At 42.1% G+C, this 24,578-nt stretch overlaps 1 protein-coding gene across 4 annotated transcripts in view; it reads left to right on the forward strand.

Moving 5' to 3' along the window:
• The window catches only part of bbs9 (Bardet-Biedl syndrome 9), a 448,663-nt gene that overhangs the window by 303,526 nt on the left and 120,559 nt on the right, over positions 1-24,578 (forward strand). For all 4 annotated transcript variants that reach the window (XM_039736257.1, XM_039736258.1, XM_039736260.1 and 1 more), the window contains exon 13: positions 9,002-9,104. In XM_039736257.1, coding sequence (XP_039592191.1) covers positions 9,002-9,104 — 103 coding nt within the window. The remainder of the gene's footprint in view (positions 1-9,001; positions 9,105-24,578) is intronic.

Raw genomic sequence — 24,578 nt, forward strand, 5'->3', positions numbered from 1 at the left:
TGCGTGTGAGGTTCCTGGAGTTGTGTAAGGTAAATAATACAGTATATCATTATTTGGAATACATGCATTTCATGTGTGTTCCGTGTCTACAAAGATCTGGGTAAGTGTAGGATGAAAGGAAATGTAAGAAATGCTGAACACATATCTAAAGCAGAAACTTTTTCCATGTTTTACTAATAATGACATGAAGTTTATAATGTGTGAAGACTTTACTCCAAATATCAAATAAACGTGCACTTTTATTCAAGAATATAACCAAAGACAAAAAAGCATTCGATTTATATGTGGCTGTCAATGAGTTAAACACTCAAGCTCAAATGTCAATCGACAGGGAATTTACACATATTCTTGAAAGGTGCTGAGGTAAGAACCTGAAGGTCCTGGGTTCGAGACTGGCCGCTCTGTGTTTTGAGTAGTGAGCAGCTGCTGTTATTATTATTATTTCTACAATATAATAGAAACATACTTTGATTTAAGTCTGTAACACCTGGTGTAAATTTTGGCCACTTGTAAAAGTTAGTGCTTGTTTTTTTATTATTCATTTTTATTCTCTCAGTGATGTTCATGTGGTACAACAAACTTGCCTCTCCCTCTCTGAGTTGATGGCATTTATCTCCATTCTTTTCACAATAGCAGTACTGTGGCTGATGTGTGCTCAGAACTATTTGTTGTACCAGCAATCAAAGAGCCGGTGTCCCATGACCGCTATCAGACTGGACAAAGGTAGGACCATAGCAACAGACCACTTCTTCACAGCGCTTTCACCGGCTAATAGACTGCTGCACTCTGCTTGGGACCATAAAGTAACAGAGGACTTTCACCTGCAGCTAAAGTCACTTCAGTATGCAAGCAGTTCGACATGCTAATGTTTAGATCTGACATTGCCTGGCTGTTACAGACTGAAATCGAAGGCATCTTCTTTTTGGGCTAGGAGACTATCTACTTCCTCATATTCCTCATCTGCTATTTTACTGTCTATTTTTGTAATTCTACTTTAATATTCCTGATGAATTTTACCTCCTCCTTGACTGTTTCTTTACTACTAAAATACTGAAAGAATCTCTTTGGGACATATTTTGTCTTATCTGCTATGTTCCTCTCTAACTGCCTTTTAGCCTCCCTAAAATCCTTCTTAATGGTTGCCCTGATGTTCTCTCATGCCCTACGATTCACATTGGAGTTATTAATCTTATACATCTTATGCAGCTTCCTTATTAACTCGTTATTAACCCATTGGGGAGTGTTTTTAAATTTCCTACTAATTCCAAATGTAGGTATGTACCTGTCCTGCATTACACATAAAATGTTTTTAAAACTGTTATACTACTCCTTGACTGTCTCCACACTTAAAAGCCTATCCTAGTCTATCCTCCTTAGACTTTGCCACATTTGCTCAAAATTCACCATATCAAAGTTAAACTTAACAATCTTAGTCTTTGCATCTGGTAGTGATCCCAAACATACTGGTAAGGCAACAAAGGAGTTTTTCAAAGCTAAAAAATTGAACATTCTTGAATGGCCAAGCAAGTCACCCAGTTTAAATCCATTTGAGTATGCCTTCCATATAATAAAGAGAAAACTTAACTTGACAAGCAGAACCTGAAGATGGCTGTATTAGGGGCTTGGCAGAGCATCACCAGAGAAGATACTCAGCATCTTGTGATATATATGAATTGCTGACTTCAAGCAGTAATTGCATGCAGAGGATATGCAACCAAGTGGTAAATATGACTGCATTAATAAACCATTGCAATGTCCCAAACATTATGCTGCACTGAAATGGGGGGACCATGTATGTATGTATATTGTCACAGGTGGCTGGGGGTGGTACCCAGCCGGGACGCCCAGGTGGACCGGAGGAGGGCTTAAGCCTCCCCCAGACCATGTGGGGGCGACTGCCCTGGTTGCTATGGGGACCACGGGTACAGAGCTTTGAAGCTCAGCCCTGTAGGGGTCCGTGGTCACCGCCAGAGGGCGCCCCAATGCCTTTTTGAGCCCTGGCCCTCAGCACTTCTGCCACAACTGGAAGTGCTGGGAGGAAGAGGATCGGAAGACACCTGGAGCATATCTGGGTGTGTATAAAAGGGGCCGCCTCCCTCTATTCGATGGCTGGAGTCGGGTGGAAGAGGACAGAGCTAGGAGGAGAGGAAAGAGGTGGCCTGACGAGAGAAAAATCATTGTATTGAGGGCCTGGACTTTGGGGAGATTGATGCTGCAGTACTGGGTTGTGTGTGTTTCACATTTGTAAATAACTTTAAATAAATGTGTGTCGGGTGACAAAACAATGTCTTCCTGTCTGTGTCCGGCCTGCTTACCACAATGGCATCTCAGATGGGACTCTCCGCCTGTTACAAGGCGGAGACCCATCGTTAAAAATAATTTTGTGGGCAGTCCGTCGCAGCAGGTAAGCCCACACACGCACAACCCCGCGCGAGCGATTCACCCCACGGACTGCCACCGGTTTGCATAAGGGCCGTTTCCCCCTGGTGTGGGAAGACAACTGGCATAGCCAGAGTGCAGCGGGCTCCTGCGATTGCGCTGCCACAGAACGTGCCTGGGACGGCATGTCGCCTAGCGAGGCCACGCCGAGGACATATCCTGTGTTGCAGGCAGGGACTGCCCAGATCTGTATTGGTGGCGGGAGCGTGTCGATCTGCGGGGCTTCGTTGATGCGGCAACAGCAGGGAGAGCTGCCGAGAAGAAGACGCTGCAGCTCAAAAAGCCGGCTCATCACCGCACCAGGCGGAGGGGAAGTAAGATGGCCGCGGACTGGAAGTCCCTCCTTGAGATGGGCACGGGATTGGAAGGTGTGTCTTGCGTGCCTGCCGATGATTCGATGGAGGCTGGACCATGGAATGTCCGTCTTGTGCCGGGTAAGGACCCGATTGGGCTGGAGGAAAGGCCAACACAAAGCAGCCAACGTGTGTCACTGATGGACAGGTAAGCCCACCGCCGGCTGACTTTCTGTCCTTCCCGGCGGCTCTGGGTGAGCTGGAGGAGTGCCTTCAGTCTGCCGAGTCGCTATTGCAGGTGATGCCGTCCTCCGTAGAGGATTGAAGGAGCTGGAGGAGAAGGCAGTCGCGTCCGTGATGATGCTGCGACAGTAGGTGGATCGGCGTGATGCTGGAGCCTTCAGCCTGATGGACGCGGCGGGGAAGGTAAGTGGAACCGACCCTGTAAAGGATAAGGGAGATCCCACCGAAAAGGCCCGTGATGTGAATGAGCAGAACCAAGTAGGGGGGTCTCCGACAGTGGACGCAGTGGCGAGTGCTACATGTGCAGTGAGGGGAGAGACAGCGAGAGGGCTGGCATGATGTGGGCCCCAGGTCCTACCGCCCTACGCCCCAAGCCAGCAGCAGCCTCGGTCGTTCTACAGGGACACAGACGGGACAGTGACTGTGCCTTTGCCATAGGCAGACCCAAATCATCACGGCGTCCAAGAGGAAAAAGAGGAATCGAGGGAAGACAGCCAGTTCCTCCGATAGGAAGAGACGTGATGCAGGAAGCTCACGTCCGGAGAATGGCCGCCCTCTGCATAGGCAGAGGGAAGCCCCAGAGTCGGCAGAGGTGACGGTAGTGTGAGCGGACCCGTCTGTTGTTCCGATCAGACAGGCACGGAACCTGCAGAGGGGGTGCTGAAGAAGCAAGTCCCGGAGTGCCAGTCGGAGGGGGGAGCGCTGCCCGTGCGCAGCACAGAGGGACGCCAGGTGGTGGTGGTGTTCAGGCAGCATTTCTGCCCCTGTTTCTGTCTTTCTTGCAGGACCGGACCCTGGACGCGCAGTGGGACCCGCTATGTTTGTGTGTGTGTGTGTGTGTGTATATATATATATATATATATATATATATATATATATATATATATATATATATATATATATATGTGTGTGTCTGGGCTTTCCCTTAAAGAAAGGGTGAGAAGCTCAGTCATCCGGGATGGGCTCAGAGTAGAGCCGCTGCTCCTCCACATCGAGAGGAGTCAGATGAGGTGGCTCGGGAATCTGATCAGATCAGAATGCCTCTTGGACGCCTCCCTGCTGAGGTGTTCCGGGCACATCTAACCGGGAAGAAGGCCACAGGGAAGACCCAGGATACGCTGGAGGGACTATGTCTCCTGGCTGGCCTGGGAACGCCTCGGGATTCCCCTGGAAGAGCTAGAAGTGGCCGGGGAGAGGGAAGTCTGGGCAACCCTGCTCAAGCTGCTGCCCCTGACCCGATCTTGGATAAGTGGAAGAGGATGGATGGATGGATGGATGGATAGATATATATATGTGTGTGTGTTTGTATACAGTTAGGTCTATAAATATTTGGACAGAGACACCTTTTTTCTAATCTTGGTTCTGTACATTACTACAATTAATTTTAAACGAAACAACTCAGGTGCAGTTGAAGTGCAGACTTTCAGCTTTAATTCACTGGGTTGAACAAAACGATTGCATAAAAATGTGAGGCAACTAAAGCATTTTTTAACACAATCCATTCATTTCAGGGGCTCAAAAGTAATTGGACAATTGATTCAAAAGCTATTTCATGGGCAGGTGTGGGAAAGTCTGTCGTTATGTCATTATCATTTAAGCAGATAAAAGGCCTGGAGTTGATTTGAGGTGTGGCACTTTCATGTGGAAGATTTTGCTGTGAACAGACAACATGCGGTCAAAGGAGCTCTCCATGCAGGTGAAGGAAGCCATCCTTAAGCTGCGAAAACAGAAAAAACACATTCGAGAAATTGCTACATGGCAAAATCTACAGTTTGGTACATCCTGAGAAAGAAAGCAAGCACTGGTGAACTCAGCAACGCAAAAAGACCTGGACGTCCACAGAAGACAACAGTGGTGGATGATCGCAGAATCATTTCCATGGTGAATAAAAACCCCTTCACAACAGCCAACCAAGTGAACAACACTCTCCAGGGGGTAGGCGTATCGATATCCAAGTCTACCATAAAGAGAAGACTGCATCAAAGTAAATACAAAGGGTGCACTGCAAGGTGCAAGCCACTCATAGGCCTCAAGAATAGAAAGGCTAGATTGGAATTTGCTAAAGAACATCTAAAAAAGCCAGCACAGTTCTGGAAAAAACATTCTTTGGACAGATGAAACCAAGATCAACCTCTACCAGAATGATGCCAAGAAAAAAGTATGGAGAAGGTGTGGAACAGCTCATTATCCAAAGCATACCACATCATCTGTAAAACACAGTGGAGGCAGTGTGATGACTTGGGTGTGCATGGCCGCCAGTGGCACTGGGACACTAGTGTTTGTTGATGATGTGACACAGGACAGAAGCAGCCGAATGAATTCTGAGGTGTTCAGAGACATACTGTGTGCTCAAATCCCGCTAAATGCAGTCAAATTGATTTCATGATACAGATTGACAATGACCCAAAACATACAGCCAAAGCATCCCAGGAGTTTATTAAAGCAAAGAAGTGGAAAATTCTTGAATGGCCAAGTCAGTCACCTGATCTTAACCCAATTGAGCATGCATTTCACTTGTTGAAGACTAAACTTCGGACAGAAAGGTCCACAAACAGACAGCAACTAAAAGCCGCTGCAGTAAACGCCTGTCAGAACATTAAAAAGGAGGAAACCCAGCATCTGGTGATGTCCATGAGTTCAAAACTTCAGGCTGTCATTGCCAGCAAAGGGTTTTCAACCAAGTATTACAAATGAACATTTTATTTCCAGTTATTTAATTTGCCCAATTACTTTTGAGCCCCTGAAATAAAGGGATTGTGTCATAAAAAATACTTTAGTTCCCTCACATTTTTATGCAATCTTTTTGTTCAACCCACTGAATTAAAGCTGAAAGTCTGCACTTCAACTGCATCTGAGTTATTTCATTTAAAATTCATTGTGGCAATGTACAGAACCAAAATTAGAAAAAAGTTATCTCTGTCCAAATATTTATGGACCCAACTGTACATTGGTTTGAATGCATCCATTCAGATATATGCATTGGTTGAGATATACAGTGCATCCGGAAAAAAACATTTTGTTATGTTACAGCCTTATTCCAAAATAGATTAAATTCATTTTTTCCCCCAGAATTCTACACACAACACCCCATAATGACAACGTGAAATAAAAGTTTACTTGAGGTTTTTGCAAATTTATTAAAAATAAAAAACTGAGAAATCAAATGTACATAAGTATTCACAGCCTTTGCTCAATACTTTGTCGATGCATCTTTGGCAGCAATTACAGCCTCAAGTCTTTTTGAATATGATGCCACAAGCTTGGCACACCTATCTTTGGCCAGTTTCGCACATTCCTCTTTGCAGCACCTCTTAATCTTCATCCGGTTGGATGGGAAGCATCGGTGCACAGCCATTTTAAGATCTCTAGAGATGTTCAATCGGATTCAAGTCTGGGCTCTGGCTGGGCCACTCAAGGACATTCACAGAGTTGTCCTGAAGCCACTCCTTTGATATCTTGGCTGTGTACTTAGGGTCGTTGTCCTGCTGAAAGATGAACCATTGCCCAAGTCTGAAGTAAAGAGCGCTCTGGAGCAGGTTTTCATCCAGGATGTCTCTGTACATTGCTGCAGTCATCTTTCCCTTTATCCTGACTAGTCTCCCAGTTTCTGCCGCTGAAAAACATCCCCACAGCATGATGCTGCCACCACCATGCTTCACTGTAGGGATGATATTGGCCTGGTGATGAGCTGTGTCTGGTTTCCTCCAAACGTGATGCCTGGCATTCACACCAAAGAGTTCAATCTTTGTCTCATCAGACCAGAGAATTTTGTTTCTCATGGTCTGAGAGTCCTTCAGGTGCCTTTTGGCAATCTCCAGGCGGGCTGCCATGTGCCTTTTACTAAGATGTGGCTTCCGTCTGGCCACTCTACCATACAGGCCTGATTGGTGGATTGCTGCAGAGATGGTTGTCCTTCTGGATGTTTCTCCTCTCTCCACAGAGGACCTCTGGAGCTCTGACAGAGTGACCATCGGGTTCTTGGTCACCTCCCTGACTAAGGCCCTTCTCCCCCGATCGCTCAGTTTAGATGGCTGGCCAGCTCTAGAAAGAGTCCTAGTGGTTTCAAACTTCTTCCACTTACAGATGATGGAGGCCACTGTGCTCATTGGGACCTTCAAAGCAGCAGAGGTTTTTCTGTAACCTTCCCCAGATTTGTGCCTCGAGGCAATCCTATCTCGGAGGTCTACAGACAATTCCTTTGACTTCATGCTTGGTTTGTGCTCTGACATGAACTGTCAAATGTGGGACCTTATATAGACAGGTGTGTGCCTTTCCAAATCATGTCCAATCAACTGAATTTACCACAGGTGGACTCCAATTAAGCTGCAGAAACATCTCAAGGATGATCAGGGGAAACAGGATGCACCTGAGCTCAATTTTGAGCTTCATGGCAAAGGTTGTGAATACTTATGTACATGTGCTTTCTCAATTTTTTTATTTTTAATAAATTTGCAAAAATCTCAAGTTAACTTTTTTCACGTTGTCATTATGGGGTGTTGTGTGTAGAATTCTGAGGAAAAAATGAATTTAATCCATTTTGGAATAAGGCTGTAACATAACAAAATGTGGAAAAAGTGATTCACTGTGAATACTTGCTGGATGCACTGTCGTATAAATGGTTACACAGTGGTTAAATAAGATAAACAAGAATTAAAATGGGTGGGAAAATGCATGCCAGATAATGAATTAGACATGAGACTGAACTGATTATAACTGATGTAGTGGATTAATAGTGGGAGTGTGTTATAGACATTTGAAGTATGGTGTAGTGTTTAAAGCTTTGGCCTTCAAATCCTGAGGTTGTGAGTCCCGATCCGACTGCTGATATTGTGTGACCATGTGCAAGTCACTTCACCTGCCTGTTCTCCAAATGGAGCATCAAACAAAGTATTCAAGACATCTATAACTGAAACACAGTAGCTGTTTCTTCCTTCAAACTCAGAGTTCTCATGAGAATAAACTTGCTCTTTGTCTTTAATGCTAAAAAAAAAAAAAATAAAAGACTTGGCAGATTGTGTCATATATCAATGTTCAATCACCCTGAGTGTGTCAGAGTTCTCAACTGAAAGAGTTAGCTGCTCCTAACTGATCTGTTCATTGTCTAAAGTATGTGCATATTTGCACTCATGCACTCTTTTACATGCCCTCCCAAATGAAGGTAATTGCAGATCTATTGAAGGAATATGTTGCACGCACTTGAAACAAAATAAGAGCAAATCATGAGATAGATGCAAAACAGATAAGGGTCAAAACTGGGAGATCGAAAAGTTCTAAAACAATAAAGCCAAAAAGCAAGTCGAAAATCAAGGTTACAAGGACAAAATAAAAGTCAGTAACCAAAGAAATTAATTCATGAAACAAGAAATATTCGCAATTGGTTTAGCAAAGTTTTTGTTTTTGTTACTTTTTTTCATCTGCAGTTTGGATAAAGACACAAAAGTGGGCAACAATTTAAACCCACTGCTACAATTTCCAGAAGTGGGTAAACCCTGGCACCATGCCCCCCTACAACAGGAAAGGTTACCCTGACAACTGGAACAAGCTGTGGTGCACTAGAGGCACACAAGACAGTTGCCAGAAGAAATAAAACTTTAAAGTTATAACACACGGAAGCACTTGCTCATTCACTGAAATTTGTATTGATCCCATCGATACACATCTGATGTGGTGCTAACATATTACCCTATACCTGTCATCATCCCTTATGAAATAATAACAACTGTAGCTGTTTGTAGATGGGGTGCAGATTGAACATGTTATGGATACAGTGGGATGGGCACAATGCAGTGAGATGAATTTACCTGGCATCAACTAATTGTGAATAAATGGGTAATGCATGATGGTGACTCAGTCTCATACAGAAATAATTTTGTTTAAAAGGATTCTTTTTTTCTTTGTCAACCTATCTGCTCTTCATGAGATCTGATGTTTAGAAATTCATGTAAAACTGTTAATTCCTGTGTATTTATGTCATTGAGCACACTGTCTGTTAGTAATTCTTGCTGTATTTTGGGTTTTTTTGGTAGGTGCAGCTGAAGAGCAGAGTGGCTGTGCTTAACCTTAAGCTGTCTGTCTGTGTGCTACCTCCCCTAGCAGCATCCCCAGAACAGGTTGTTTTAGACTCACTAGGTAAGAATGACTGCATTTGCTTAATTTCCACTTATAGCAGTCTGTGTTTAGTTCACTTTATCAGCAATATGTCAGTCCACACTTTACAAAATTAAAACTTTAAAACAAAGCTTCATTCCTGTTAAGCACTGAGAAACTTATACCGTGTGAAAGAATGTTCCACTGAGTAAGGAACATCAAGAAAAGCATTTGGTACTGCTGCTTTGGCAGACAGATGTATCAAATTTAATTATTTGGTTTGGAAGCTATCAATTTTGCAAAGTATATAGATTTGAGTTTTTTAAATTTATGAAGTATATATTTCGGGTATATATGATTGTAAGTTAAAAATTTGGGTGCTGCATATACTATTGTACTGTATGTATTGTTTTATATATTTTTTATTATTATTACTAATATTTTAATGTGTTTCATGTAATTCTTCCATAAAGCACAAAATGCATTGTTCTTTAAAAGAAATATGTGAAAAATGCTGCTTTCAAACATATATACAAACAAACTTTCTGACATTAGAAAATAACACCCCCAGAAACAATGGGATTTCCTGCATTTAATGAAAAAGAAAGTAGAATAGGTCACTCTTTGCTCTGCCTCCTTCTACTGGTAATCCATTACAATCCCTGACAGAATTACTTGCAATTACCCAAACACTCTAAAAATGCAATCATTGATCATTTTTTTTACCATAAATAATTTGTTTTGGTCTTAATCAACAGGTGTAATATTGCTACAATCTCTTTTTTTTTACTTATATTGCGGCACCAAGTCTCTTTATGTATTTTGTAAAGGAAACAACTGAACATACTAAGTGTTCCATTTCAGTAATTTTTAGGTGTTTCCTTTTATTATAGTAATTTAGCAGATACCTTAATTCAAAGCAATTTAAAATAAATAAATAAGTAAAATGGTTTTGAATGTTTCAGGAGATTACTAAATTAATAAACTGTTTCAAATTATAGTTTATTACTGTACTGTACAAGATAATCCAAGCAGTCTAATGAAAAGATGCAGTGTGCAGACCCTGACTTGATACTTTGCGTTACAGAACACCAGCTAAGTGCTGTGGGAAGGAGAAGGCAGTCAAGGAATAACACACAGGACTAAGCTTAACAGAGTCTTTCTCCTGTTTCTTTTTTATAGTTTAGCAAAAATGTAATCTATTATGCCTTATTTTTTAGGCCTTGTGTGTCTGTAGCCATCTAAGGCCAGCAGCACATTACACAATCTTTAGTCAGAGAGCATATCATACTTTAACAACTGCAGTTGCTGTATCTTGTTTTCCTGAGGATGTCTAATTTCACAAATTTAAATTGTAGGATACAATGTAATAACACAACTGTTATATTTCATGTTTATATTTAATATTTCTCAGGGTTTCCTGAAACTTTAAAATTCAATAGTACATGCTTTTAAGGTTTTCTGACCCAGAGAATCTGTTTCTGACAGCAGCAGCCATTTTAAAAGATTATAATTTTTAAATGTTACTTTTGAAACCTTTTTGTTTTTACAATAAGTGCCTCAATTAGAAGATTTTGTGCACTTGTTACCATGATAACACATTCCACAATGCACAGGGATGGCATGGTGATATCATCATCAGTGCAACTATATACAGGTCACCTCTCGCAGCTATAGGTTATCCAAGATTGAATTGATTTGCAAACTATGTTCTTTCTTTGGTGTAATTTTGGGATAAGACAAAAGCTGTGAGCTTTGGCTTTGATTTTTTGGGTTACTGTTTTAGATTTGCCTATTTGCTATATTTTTTTACTTTGTCTCTTCACTCAGTCCTTCATCAGTAAAAGTTTTCTGGTTTTCATTTCAAATTTAAAACAAAATCTCAAAGTGTCATGAGAGACCCCGAGATTAAAGGACAGATTTTTTGGGATGTATGTGAATTGTAAAGGCAGGTGAAAAATTTTCCTTGGATCTTTTACAGTGGCATGTTTGATACAGTAGTACCTCTAGCTAAAGAAATAAGACTACAGAAAGGGGAATGGGGGACAGATAATAATAATCAACATAAGAGAGTGGAAAACTATAGTGGAGTTCAAAAGAAAAAAGGTCTGTCATGGTGGGGAAAGTAAGTTAAAGCAGTAAAATCCATTGTAAAAATCTATTTAAAATACGTACATTTTTAAATAACAGGGAGGCTTCTGCTTTACTAGATTGTGGAACAGCTGAGAATTTTATTAACGATACCTTGTTAATGAAACTTGGGTGTCCTTCTTTTCACTTTGAAGTTCAGACCATGGGTTTTATTGGTCAGAGGCAAACCCTTTGGAAGTGGGTCATTACTAATTATATCTTCTCTATTATAAAGGCAATTAGGTCTATTCCATTAAGACGTAATCACCTCTTTTGTTTGTCAACAGTCCATTTCTCATCTCATTTTGGATATGCCCTGGTTATTTAAACACAATTTGTATTCAAAAATGTTGTTCCTTTGTTCTAGTGCAACTATTCCTCCACCTGAATATATTAAATTTCAAGATGTATTTAGGAAATGTTTATCTCAAAACAGTTATCCCCTCATAGAGAATGTGATTGTCCAATAGAATTTTTATTCAGTGCTCCTCTCCGTAATGCTCTGAAAAATGGATTCTTTTGCTATGGAAGAATATTTTAAGGATAATTTAGAATATTAGTTTATCTTGCAGTCCAGTTGTCCAGTGGGAGCTGTTTTTTTTTGCTTTTGAAGAGAAGAAAGATGGAACTTTAAGACCATATATTGATTATAGAAACCAAATTACCATCAAGAATAATCACCACCTTGCCCTTATCTCTTCTCTGTTCAGTCATGTCAAAGGTTTAACCATCTTTTCAAAACTCAACCTTAGAATACATTTAATCTAATTTGTTTACAGGAGGAGGATGAATGGGGAACTTCCTTCAATACTGCCACCGGGCATTATTAATATCAGATAATGCACTATGTTCTTGCCAACGCACCACCAATTTTTCAAAGATTTTTTAATGGTATATTTAGAAATGTACTAGGCATTTATGTATTGTTTTACATTGCTGATATTCTAACATCTTCTAAAGATTTGGATATTCATAATCTATACTAATAAAAGGCAAAGCCCTCACTCACTCACTGACTCACTCACTGACTCACTGACTCATCACTAATTCTCCAACTTCCCGTGTAGGTAGAAGGCTGAAATTTGGCAGGCTTATTACTTACAGCTTACTTACAAAAGTTGGGCAGGTTTCATTTCGAAATTCTACGCATAAGGGTCATAACTGGAAGCTATTTTTCCCCATATAATGTAATGGAGTCTTGAGTTGGAGATGGCGGGGGGAGTTTCGTGTGACATCATCACGCCTCCTACGTAAGTACGTAGAGCACAAGGAAGAACTCCAAACAGCGATCAGCACAAAACGCCATTTCACAATTGAGAAGGCAGAAAAACATTATGAAGCAAATGATGCATACAAGCATATTCATAAGTACAGCTACTGCGGAAACAAAGCACGGCGTGAACCGTAAGTTTATATTAAATTAAGTTCATAGGCTACCACTAGCGTTTGTAATTTAGTGCCTGCCCATATAAGGCCGTCCATCAGCGGCAATCCAATACAAACACTGCCGGTAAATATTCACGTGTGAAGGACTGTGCTTATGCAGAGGAAGATGAGATGGTCAGGGTGGTGTTTGGCACAAACTCATTGAAACTGCGAGAGAAACTTTTAAGTGCCGGGTCTTAGCTGACATTACGAGATGGCACCAGTACAGCTGGGAACCTTCGATGCAAGAACACCAAGCGGCTCCGTGAACTGGCGCAGTGCACAGACAAAAGCAACAGTTCCAAAGAGTGCTGAACAAAACCGAATTACACAATTGAGAAGGCAGCAAAAAAATATGAAGCGTCTTATACATACAATCATATTCATAAGTGCAGCTACTGCGGAAACAAAGCACACGGTGGAAAAAGTGAATGTCCTGCTAAAGGAAGACAGTGTAAAAAAACCGTGCATGCAGTTTGTCACATCACAGATAAAAGGAAGGCGAGCTGTTTATTGATGCAGTAAGGAACTAATCGATGAATGAAACCTCTTATCTTTACAACGATTGACAAACACGGAATGTAACTTGAACACATCCTACAAATACGAGCCTGATTGAAAGAAATAATGATAATCAAATCCTTGATGACAGCAACATTCAATAACACTCACAAAACAATTACTGTATATTGACAATCATGTTACGTTATTTTTAAAATGTTCCCTTTTCTTTTCATAACTTCTACTTCTCCACTGCATACGGGTATATATATAAATGTATATATATACCCGATCTACAATACATACTTTAGCATAGACAAGCCACACGCTGTGGCTAATTGTAGAGTCTTAAGCCTCTAACGCCGACATTGAGGTTGATTCGAGAGGGATGTACTGACTATGTACGCGCTACCGATTCATTTTACCTTAGCATCTCCTTGGTTTGGGGCGTATGAAAAATATTAGGTTAGCAGAATCATGTTACGTTATTTTTAAAATTTTCCCTTTCTTAGCACAAGCACAGCTGAGAAGCTTCGATGCATGTACTCCATAGCAGCGTTAAAAATAGCGCATTTAATCACACTTTCAATTCCAAGCAAGCGGGAACTTTTGTCAATGCATGATTTCCTGGTACATCCATTACACTGATGCACACATCACAGCTACAAAAATGTTAGAGTCGGAATAAAGCGCGTTCCTACGACTGATCATTTCGACTTCCGAGCAAGCCTTGATAAAAGCATGGTTTTGTGCACACTGAAAAGCAAGCAAAATTAGATGCATTACAGAAAGCGGACTTTGTGGCTCTTACTGGGGATCATTGGACTTCCGTGACCGTTAGTAATTCTAAATACATCTAATTACAAAATGTTCAATGATCACACTGTTTTAGCCTAATGTACAAAATAATTTTGGCTAATGTTACTCAGAGTTTAAAGAGTAAGCTGGTCAAATTACCTTTTATGTTTCTGACTTATTTTTTAAGAAGAAAAACTGCACTTTATGGTGAAATTTTGGTTATTATTATTTAAAGACAATACTATTCTGAAAATGTACTTAAAGTACTTAAACTACCACTTTATTTTTAAGTCTGCCCAATTTTAACCAGGGATGATATTTTTGTTTCTGTTTTGAATTCAAATGCAGTTTAAAGCTTTTTTTCAGAAATTAAAACAGCTTCAGTTTACAATATTCATGTCCATGTCTATTATTTGATTCTGTAAGCCCACTAAAACCGTTTTAAATAAAAAAAAAACATTTGCGATTTGGGGCAAATTTACGTGTCGATTACATACGATTAATCAAGATTAATTCTTACACAGCCTCTAATTAATTGGATTAATTTTTTAATCGAGTCCCACCTAATATATATATATGTAGATATATATATGTAGATTTGTATATATATGTATATGTATATATGTGTATATATATATATATATAACTGTATATATATATGTGTATAGATGTGTATATATATATATATATTTATATATATATTTATATATGTGTCTGTGTGTGTGTGTGTATATATATATATATATATATATATATATATATATATATATATATATATATATATATATATATATATATATATGTGAAGCACACCGGGCACAGACAGGCGGACATCTTGTTTTTAAACACCACCACACGTTTATTTACAATATTTACACAATAATAGAGGTCACAAGACCCAGTCACGTGCACAAACCCCAAATAGTCCTTCAAATCCTGGCCACAATGCCTTTCTTGGCCGCCTCCACACTCCTCTTGCTTGTCCTACTTCCACCCGACTCCAGCCCTGAATGAATGGAGACGGCCCCTTTATAGATGACCGGATGAGCACCAGGTGTTCCCGGCAATCTTCTGGCCACGCCCAAGTGTGGCGGAAGTGCCGGCTGTCCTCCCGGCTGCTCTCGAGCGCCGTCATAAATCTTCCCCAGCACTTCCTGGTGTGGCGGGAGTGCTGGGGAAACAAGTCCCAAGGCATTGGGCCCTCCTGGCGGTGACCACGGGCCCCTACAGGGAAGGGCTTCCATGCCCTTGACCCGTGGCCCCAAAGCAACCGGAAGGCAAACCCCGTGATCCAGGCAGGGCTCTGACCCTCTTCCGGTCCCTCCTGGCGTCCGGCGGGTCATGGCCCCTGGCATCCCTGACAGTGCCCACAGCCAGCGAAGACCACTTTCGTGGGTAAGGCGACCCGTCCCGCGAGGGCAGCAGAGCCCCGAAATGGGTCCCACTCGAGGATAGCCGGGGTCCGGCCCCGCACTCCTAGCGGGGACAGGGGCGGAGACACACTCCGAGCACCAGCCCTTGGTGCATCCCTGTGCCTCGCACAGGTTGTGCTCCCCCCTTTTACCGACACCCCGGGGCCTCCTCGATCGGCACCCCCTCCGAGACCTCCAGCCCCTTTGGTCCGAGCCACTCGTTCCCCGTAGGCTCCTCCAGCTGTGGCGCAGCTGCGCGGCAGAGAACATTCCGCTGGCGGCCCGACATCAGAGGGCTGTTCGCCCGCGAAGGGGTTCCTTCAGCCGCCGGGGTCCGTCCCTACAAAGAGAACACAGGGGCAGAACGCTGCCAAAGCACCCAGCTCGTGCCATGCACGGGCAGCGTTCCCCCTCAATCACCCGGCACTTGCCTGATCGGCACCCTCTCCAGCGGCTTCCGTGTCCCTCTCGATGATGGAGTCGTCGGCACCGCCTGCTCTCTCTCTGCCTGCCTCAGGGATTCCCTCTGCTCTCCCAGAGGGCAGCCAGCCGTCTGCGTGCACCCAGCAGCGCGTCTCACCATATTGGAAGCGCACCCAGCCGCAATCCTCCCTTCACTCTCGGGCGCCTTGGCGGTGTGCGACTCGTATAACCAACGCGAGCCCCTGTCCGTCTCGTCCCCTTCATATCGGAGGAATCGGCACCCAGCCCTTTATTCCTCCGTTCACTCTGGGACGCCATGGCGGTTTGAGACTCCTTATGGAATAAAAGCGCCTCTGTCCGTCTGCGTCCCTATAGTGCGGCGCAAGACCGCAGCCGACTCGGCGGGCGCTAGGACCGGGCACTTAGCAGCCCGTGTCCATTCAGCGTCCTCACGGACTCCCCTGCGCCGCGCGCACAGCCCAGCGGCGCCTGCCTCCTGTCGGAGGGCTGCTTACTCGAACTGATCGTTGTCATCACAGCCTTTTCAGCAGACCCTCCCGTATGCTTTACGGAGTCGGCTGTACTCACCGTCTCCGCTGTACCTCTCCGGCTGGAGATTCCAGCGTCGCGCCGGTCCGTTGTTGATTGAAGCGTTCTCAGCGCCCGCGGCGCCTTCCTCTCCAGTTCCAGCACCTCAGCCCGGAGGGCACATAGCACCTGCAACACGCGCTGCCCGGCTGAAGGGACACCCCAGCTCCGCCAAAGCAGCCGGCAAAGACGGGAAGTGAAGCGGCGCTGAGCCTACCTTTCTGTCAGCCTCCAGCGCCGGCCACTTCCTGTGGGCCTTCTCCTCCGGCCCAATCGGGTCTCCCCCCTGCCCGTGATGGACATTCCTTGGTCCCGCCTCTCTGCAGTCATCGGCGGGCCGCAAGACACACCGTCCAATCGCGTGCCTGTCAGGGGAGGACTTCTGGTCAGCGGCCATCTTGCCTCCCCTTCTGCGGTGGCGGCGTGCCTGCCGGCAGCCCTGCTGTTGCCAGCGCCTTCGAGCTGCAGCGTCTCCTCCTCCACAGCCCTCGCGGCTGCCGCCACGCTGCGGAGCCCGCGAGACCAGCATGCGCCTGCCACCGGCGTGGATCCGGGAGGTCCCTGCCTGCAAAGAGAAAACACGCCCGGTCCCCATGGGCGGCTGCGCTAGGCAGGGAACTCACCTTCCCGGACTGCGTCAAACCGAGGACACTTCCTCGGCGTGGCCTTTCTTGGCGCCATGCGGTCCCGGGCGCCTTCAGCAACGGCCTGCTTGTAGGAGACCGCTGCACTCGTTGTAGGCACGCCACCTGCCGCATCAGGGAAACATGGCCTTCCTGCGGACCCTGGCGGTCCGTGGGGTTCCTTACCCAGCGGGCTGTGTGCCGCAGCACCAGCGCGTGGTGGTGGGTCCCCTGCTGCACCGGGCCGTCCACAACAATATTTTTTAGATCAGGTCTCCGCCTTGGGCACCCGGGCACAGACAGGCGGACATCTTGTTTTTAAACACCACCACACGTTTATTTACAATATTTACACAATAATAGAGGTCACAAAGACCCAGTCACGTGCACAAACCCCAAATAGTCCTTCAAATCCTGGCCACAATGCCTTTCTTGGGCCGCCTCCACACTCCTCTTGCCGTCCTACTTCCACCCGACTCCAGCCCTGAATGAATGGAGCGGCCTTTTATAGATGACCCGGATGAGCACCAGGTGTTCCCGGCAATCTTCTGGCCACGCCCAAGTGTGGCGGAAGTGCCGGCTGTCCTCCCGGCTGCTCTCCGGGCGCCGTCATAAATCTTCCCCCCAGCACTTCCTGGTGTGGCGGGAGTGCTGGGGAAACAAGTCCCAAGGCATTGGGCCTCCTGGCGGTGACCACGGGCCCCTACAGGGAAGGGCTTCCATGCCCTTGACCCGTGCCCCCAAAGCAACCCGAAGGCAAACCCCGTGATCCAGGCCGGGCTCTGACCCTCTTCCGGTCCCTCCTGGCGTCCCGGCCGGGTCATGGCCCCTGGCATCCCTGACAATATATATATATATATATATATATATATATATATATATATATATATATATATATATATATATATATATATATATATATGCCAGCAACACTCATATCAATGACAAAACAATTACATTAACAATCATCTTACGTTATTTTTAAAATGTTTGCTTTTCTTTTTCATAACTTCTTTAACACACTACTTCTCGCGGGTATTCAGCTAGTATGTTATATGTTAAGGAGGTACTGAAGCACCTTCAAGCTAGTAACCTTTCTGTGAAGTTAGAAAAATGGGAAATTCACACTAATTACGTGTTTTTTTTTAGTTATTTCTCAAGAAGGTTTTACTATGGATCAGTCAAAAATTTATGACAGTTTGAAGTGAAATACACCTCACTAAAAAACAAGTACTGCTTTTTTTTGGGTTCTCAAACTATTATATACATTTTATATGGCGCTTTAGCTCTGTAATAACCCTGTGATTTCTCAGACCATGAAATCTAAGAAATTTGCTTGGAATTCACAAGCAGAAGAAGCTTTTGCTAAGCTAAAATCTTTGATAACCAGTGCTTCTGTCCTGAGACACCCTTAACCATTCTGTCAGTTTATTTTAGAAGTAAATATGTTCAGTATTAATGAGGGAACGGTACTGTCTCAAAAATATTATGATTTGGGCCCAGTTTACCCATGTGCATGTTTTTCAAAGAAATTATCTTCACTAGAACAGAATTACATTGTTGCTAATTATGAACGTCCACCCCAGTAACGTTGAACCTGTGATATGCATGTCAAAAATGACACGCCACAATGTTTTGGGTGACATGCCAGCATTCATCAACACCCGAGTTACCAAAAAAACTGAATGAACAAAAATGCAAGAAATCCGAGACCCTGCTCCACCCACAACTTAAAATAGATTCTCACCGTCCGTATCCGCACATTATCTGTCATCATGCTAGCCACACAGTTCATTTGACTTCTAACCACTGCACCGGAAGCTCATTTTCTGTCTCCAAAAACACTATCAGCGTTTGTGTTAAATCAGCTTTTGTATTTGTTGTTCATGTGAAGTGCATTGAATTATTTTGTGCCAGTTCAACAACACTGCTGCTATTAACCTCAGACTATCTTGGTATACTGTCTCGATGAGGTCTACAAAGGGCAGTGCTGACAATGTCTTCTCTTCATGGTTACACTTCTGCAAAGGGTAAATAGTCTACATTTCTAAGTGTGTGCTGTTTTACATGTCTCTCAAGTGTCCCTCTTAATCTTGCCAAAAACTGGCTTATTTTTCACACTATTTGCCACTGTAATGATAAGCGGCATGAAAACTTTTCAATATGTTGTGTGTGGACAATAGCGATGAGAAACATAACAAGGCATATCATTTTCAGCCTTCCATCTTTGGAATCTGGAACATTTCCATACCTATCAATCTCAGCAAAACATAAAAAAAATGGGGGACATAGGCCCAAAACACTGCTCTTATAAACTTAGAAAGCTGCTAGAATCACAGGATTGGGCTGTATTTTTTTAAATTAATGAATGTTTAAAGAATTGTGTTTGGGGTTGTGACATGCCAGCAGAGTGAAGTTAGCCATTTTCAGAATTTTTGACACACCATGCCCAAAAGGTTCGCCATCATTGTTCTAGTCAAAAGGAATGGAGACCATTGGCTGGAAGGGGCAAAAATACCTAATGGATTTCAATCTACAATAGACTTACCACAAGAACTTAATTTATTTAAAATCTACTAAATCATACAGACCAATTTCACTTCTGAATAACGACGTTAAAATACTCTCTAAAATCATAGCCAGAAGGATGAAGAAAGTGCTTACCTCAGTAATATCACAAGACCAAACTGGATTTATTAGGGGCCGACACTTATCTTCAAATCTTCGACGCCTATTTAATGTAATATACTCACCAACTAAATCAAACACCCCAGAAATATTATTATCTTTGGATGCAGAAAAAGCATTCGACATGATTGAATGGAAATACCTTTTTACTATATTGGAGAAGTTTGGGTTTGGCCCGAACATTTGTGCTTGGATTAACTTACTGTATACTAACCCAGAAGCTTCAGTTTGCATCAATAACATTTGCTCAGACTACTTTAAACTAGAGCGTGGCACTAGACAAGGATGCCCTTGTCACCGCTGCTGTTTGCGATTGCCATTGAACCACTGGCAATACATTGTCGAAATACTGATCAGATAAAAAGGATTAGCAGAGAAGGACTGGAACAGAAAATCTCATTATATGCAGATGATATGGTACTGTATATTGGACCCAGAAAATTCTGTGCCTGCAGTCTTAGCAGCACTCACAGAATTTCAAAAGATCTCTGGTCTCAGAATTAATCTGAATAAAAGTGTACTCTTTCCAGTGAATTCTCAAGCATATAATATTAGATTAGACACCCTACCTTTTATCATTGCAGAACAGTTTAAATACCTAGGGGTAAACATCACAAGTAAACATAAAGCTCTATATCAACAAAATTTCACCGTCTGCATGGAAAAAATTAAACAAGACTTGCATAGATGGTCAACCCTTCATCTCACACTAGCTGGAAGAATTAACACTGTTAAGATGAATATTCTTCCTAAGCTCCTTTTTTTATTTCAAAACATCCCAATATACATTAATAAATCATTCTTTAAGCAATTAGATTCAACAATAACCTCATTTATTTGGAATTCAAAACATCCACGCATCAAAAGAGCGACCCTACAAAGACAAAAGGCAGAAGGCGGCATGGCTCTACCTAACTTCCAGTTTTATTACTGGGCAAAATATACAGGCGATAAGAACCTGGACACAAATAGAAGAACATACACAGGCTTGGACCGCAATAGAAGTAAAATCCTGCAGTACTTCTTTGTATTCCTTGCTCTGCGCTCCAATAAACACGTTATCGGCAATACACTAATAACCCAATTGTGCTCCACTCACTTAGAATCTGGAACCAATGTAGAAAGCATTTTAAGACGGAGAAGCTTCTATCTGTGGCACCCCTGCAAGAGAACCACCTCTTTCAACCTTCACAAACATATGCAGTTTTAATATCTGGAAAAATTTGGAATTAACTTGCTTAGAGATCTTTATATAGACAAGTCTTTGCATCCTATGAACAATTACATTCCAAATTTAACATTCCAGCTACACATTTCTTTCACTATCTTCAAATCAGGAACTTTGTTAAACAGAACCTTCCAGATTTTCCTCATCTTGCACCCTCATCCACGCTGGAAAAATATTGCTCAATCTCAAGGATTAGACTCCATCTCTACAATATATAAAATCATTTTACAATCCCTTCCTTTCAAAGATCCAAGAGGACACTGGGAAAAGATCTCTCAATTAATATATCAGAAAAGGAGTGGAAAGTAGCAATGCAGAGAATTCACTCGAGCTCCATATGCAAAAGCATACAATTATACAACTCAAAATTATATATCGAGCACATCTGTCTCGACTAAAACTCTCCAAAATGTTTCCAGGGTATGATCCAACCTTCGAGCGTTGCAACCAAGCCCCAGCCTCACTGGGTCACATGTTCTGGGCCTGCACCAAATTAACATTATTCTGGACAAAAGTTTTTAATTACCTTTCAGACAGCCTTGGACTCACAATCCCTCCTAACCCATTAACAGCTGTGTTTGAGGTTCTTCCAGAGGGGCTTAAAGTGGAAAGGACAAACAAATTGTGATTGCATTCACTACACTCTTGGCATGCAGACTTATTCTGATAAACTGGAAGAACCCAAACTCTCCTCTTTTAAGTCAGTGGGAAACCGATGTGTTATATTATTTAAAATTGGAAAAAATCAAATACTCAGTTAGAGGATCTGTACAGACTTTTTTCAAAACATGGCAGGATCTAATCAGTAATATTTTAAAATAAGTTTATAAAGCACAGAGAATTTATTAATTTAGATATGTTTACAAGCCTTAAATTTTACGCCGTTTGGCTTGCTCTCTCTCTCTCGGGGTGGGGATCGATCTGTTCTTAACTCAATTCTTCTTATTGTAAAAACTTGATTGCTTTGTATGGATTGTAATAAAATTAATAATAAAAAAAATCTGCTAAATGAATGAATGCTTGACAAGCTAAATGAGTGTTATTTTTTTAGTAGCTTCAATTTTTTAATCTCCTATCTCCTAATCTCCTCAGATAGAAAAATGGCAAACCCATTCCATATAAAAAAGAAATTTGGCATAAAGCCATGCACATTCTCATGACAGCACCACACCCCCTTGCATGTGCATGTTTCTGCTCGGTTTTGCATATTGATGGCACTCAGAGTCAGAGCAGTGCTGCTGTTTCTGCATGGTTTCCCTTTCTTTTTTAGATTTACTCCATGACATGGCTTTATCAAATAAACTGAAATTATCAGATATAAATTTAAGGCACCTGATTGTATCAACCTGTAACAATATAATGGTAAACGGAATTGCCAAGCTATTCCAAACACCATAGCTGTTTTAGCATCCTGAGTGTGGAATCACAGCTGTACAGCAGTTGATCGGAAAGGTGTACAACAAGTTGTGTTAAGAGGATTATCGGAATACAGCTTCCATCTCTGGAGGATATTTATAGCACACACTGCCTCAAGAAAGCCACCAGCATCTACATGGATTCCACTCAGCCATGCACACTGTCTATTTGAACTTCTCCCATCCGGCAATTTCTTCAGAGCCTTTCCAGCATGCACCTATCATATTACTATCGTATTATTATTGTTGTTGTTCTTTTATCATTTTATTGGAAAATAAGTTTATGGAGGATTTGCATATTGAATCTCATTATACCATACAATGACAATAAGGGAATTACACATATTTACAGATGATGATGACAGGCTTCTAAGATTTCCAAAAGCTATCCTCTTGGAGCTGTGTGCTATTAGAATACAAGGATGTGTACTTGATAACTTTTTTAAGATGAAATGCATTAAAATATGTATTATATTATACAGATAAATTAACTTCATTTTAATAATGCATACTGTTAATAATTAATCATATGGGGGGGCACAGTGGCACAGCGGTAGCGATGAGCTGGTGCCCTGTCCAGGGAATGGTCCTACCTCATGCTGTATAGTTGCTGTTACTGGTGCAACCACTGTGCCCCTATTTTTTTTTTCTTTTCTTTTCTCTGTACCCAAATACGCTTCCATATAACACTCAGAGGGTGGGCTATGACTCCTCTTTTCAAGGCGACTTTGATATCTGACCACTTCTTTTTTATTTTGACTTTCTGAACATGAATTTTTAAGTGCCTCTGTCACTCTGTATCACTTGATCAACTTCCTTTTGTTGTTTATACCACTGCTTAAGCCAACAAATAGTATGTTTTTCCTTGCCTCCACTTTGCATTCATTGTAATTTTTTCCCCAATGCTTTTGTCATTGCCTTGTTACAGAACGCTGAACTTAAGCAGTTATTTATATTGATTTACATTTTCAACGGGGCAAGATTCTGAAAGGAGTTGGGCTGGGATGACAGGCGCGTGCGTTACATTTCACACTGACCGGGATTTCTGGAGCAGAAGTGTGTGGAAGTTGGCTTACACACAGTTTTGTGCACCTGAATTTTTTTGTGCATACACACATTTCAACTTTTGTCCATATGTCATGTTTTAGTGTGAATTCTACGGATGGTATAATGTATGAGGCCCCTGGTGACTGGTTAAGGAGAGCCATAAGATGGCAGTGTGACTCAGAAAAGCAGTTTGTGAATTTCAAAAGGAGAATTGCTCCAGTATTTAAAATTACAGAGAGAATATGGTTTGCCACCTGGATATCTGACAAGGTTTTCTGTCATGTAAACTGGCACCTCTATATTTGAACCCTGTGTTGTTAGGAAATGTGTGGGTCCGGTATCCTGTACAGTAGTCTAGCATTACCTTTTAATTTTAATATGCATTCAAATTTTCATGTGTTCAGTATAAGGCTAGTGGGGCATGATTCTTACTATTCGAGCAAACCTGCTTCACCCGACTGTCTTGGTGGATGATTCAGAATTAATATGGATTTCAATCTATTACATACTCGCATTACAAATGTGGCAGTGTAGAAAGTCTGACACATTGGAAGGGTTATTGTCCTGAGGATCATTCTTGGGTCCTATTTGCTGATATTCACACTTCTGGACAGCAGTCCAGGTTTCATGTTAGTTTCCTGGCTCTGTTGTAATTTGTATTTCTTTTTAATTTTTCTTAGAACTTTAAAATTGTATAATACATCTTTTCTGGGGATTTCTGACCCCAGAGAACCTGTTTATGGCATCTGTTTTTAAATCTATTTTGTTTTTCCAATTGGCACCTTCCATTTTAAGGATTTTGCGAAACTCATTACCATGGTAACACATCCCACAACACTCTGGGATAGTGATTTGAAGTCATCAGCTATGAGAATATATACAGATCACCACTTGCAGCTTTAGGTTATCCAAGATTGGATTTTTTTGAGAACTTTGTTCTTTCTTTTGAGAAATTTTGGGATAATACTTTTACTTTGAACTTTGAATTTTGTTTTTGGGTTAGCATTTCAAAATCAGAACAAATACTGCTTCATTTTTTTCAGAACATTTTCCTATCTTCAAAATATTGTTAACTTGCCACATTCTGACAGCCAATCAAAATGCTGCTTAACAGCACCATTATCCATATAAATTCTTCCCAGGTATGACAAGTTTAGCCAAAATTTTCTTTTCTGTTCTGTTGCAAAAGACCCAAGACTCTCTTCTGTTCGAGTCCAGAACACTAATTTTCCTTCTGT

This window comes from Polypterus senegalus, chromosome 15 (genome assembly GCF_016835505.1).
Source record: "Polypterus senegalus isolate Bchr_013 chromosome 15, ASM1683550v1, whole genome shotgun sequence".
Classification (NCBI taxonomy): domain Eukaryota; kingdom Metazoa; phylum Chordata; class Cladistia; order Polypteriformes; family Polypteridae; genus Polypterus; species Polypterus senegalus.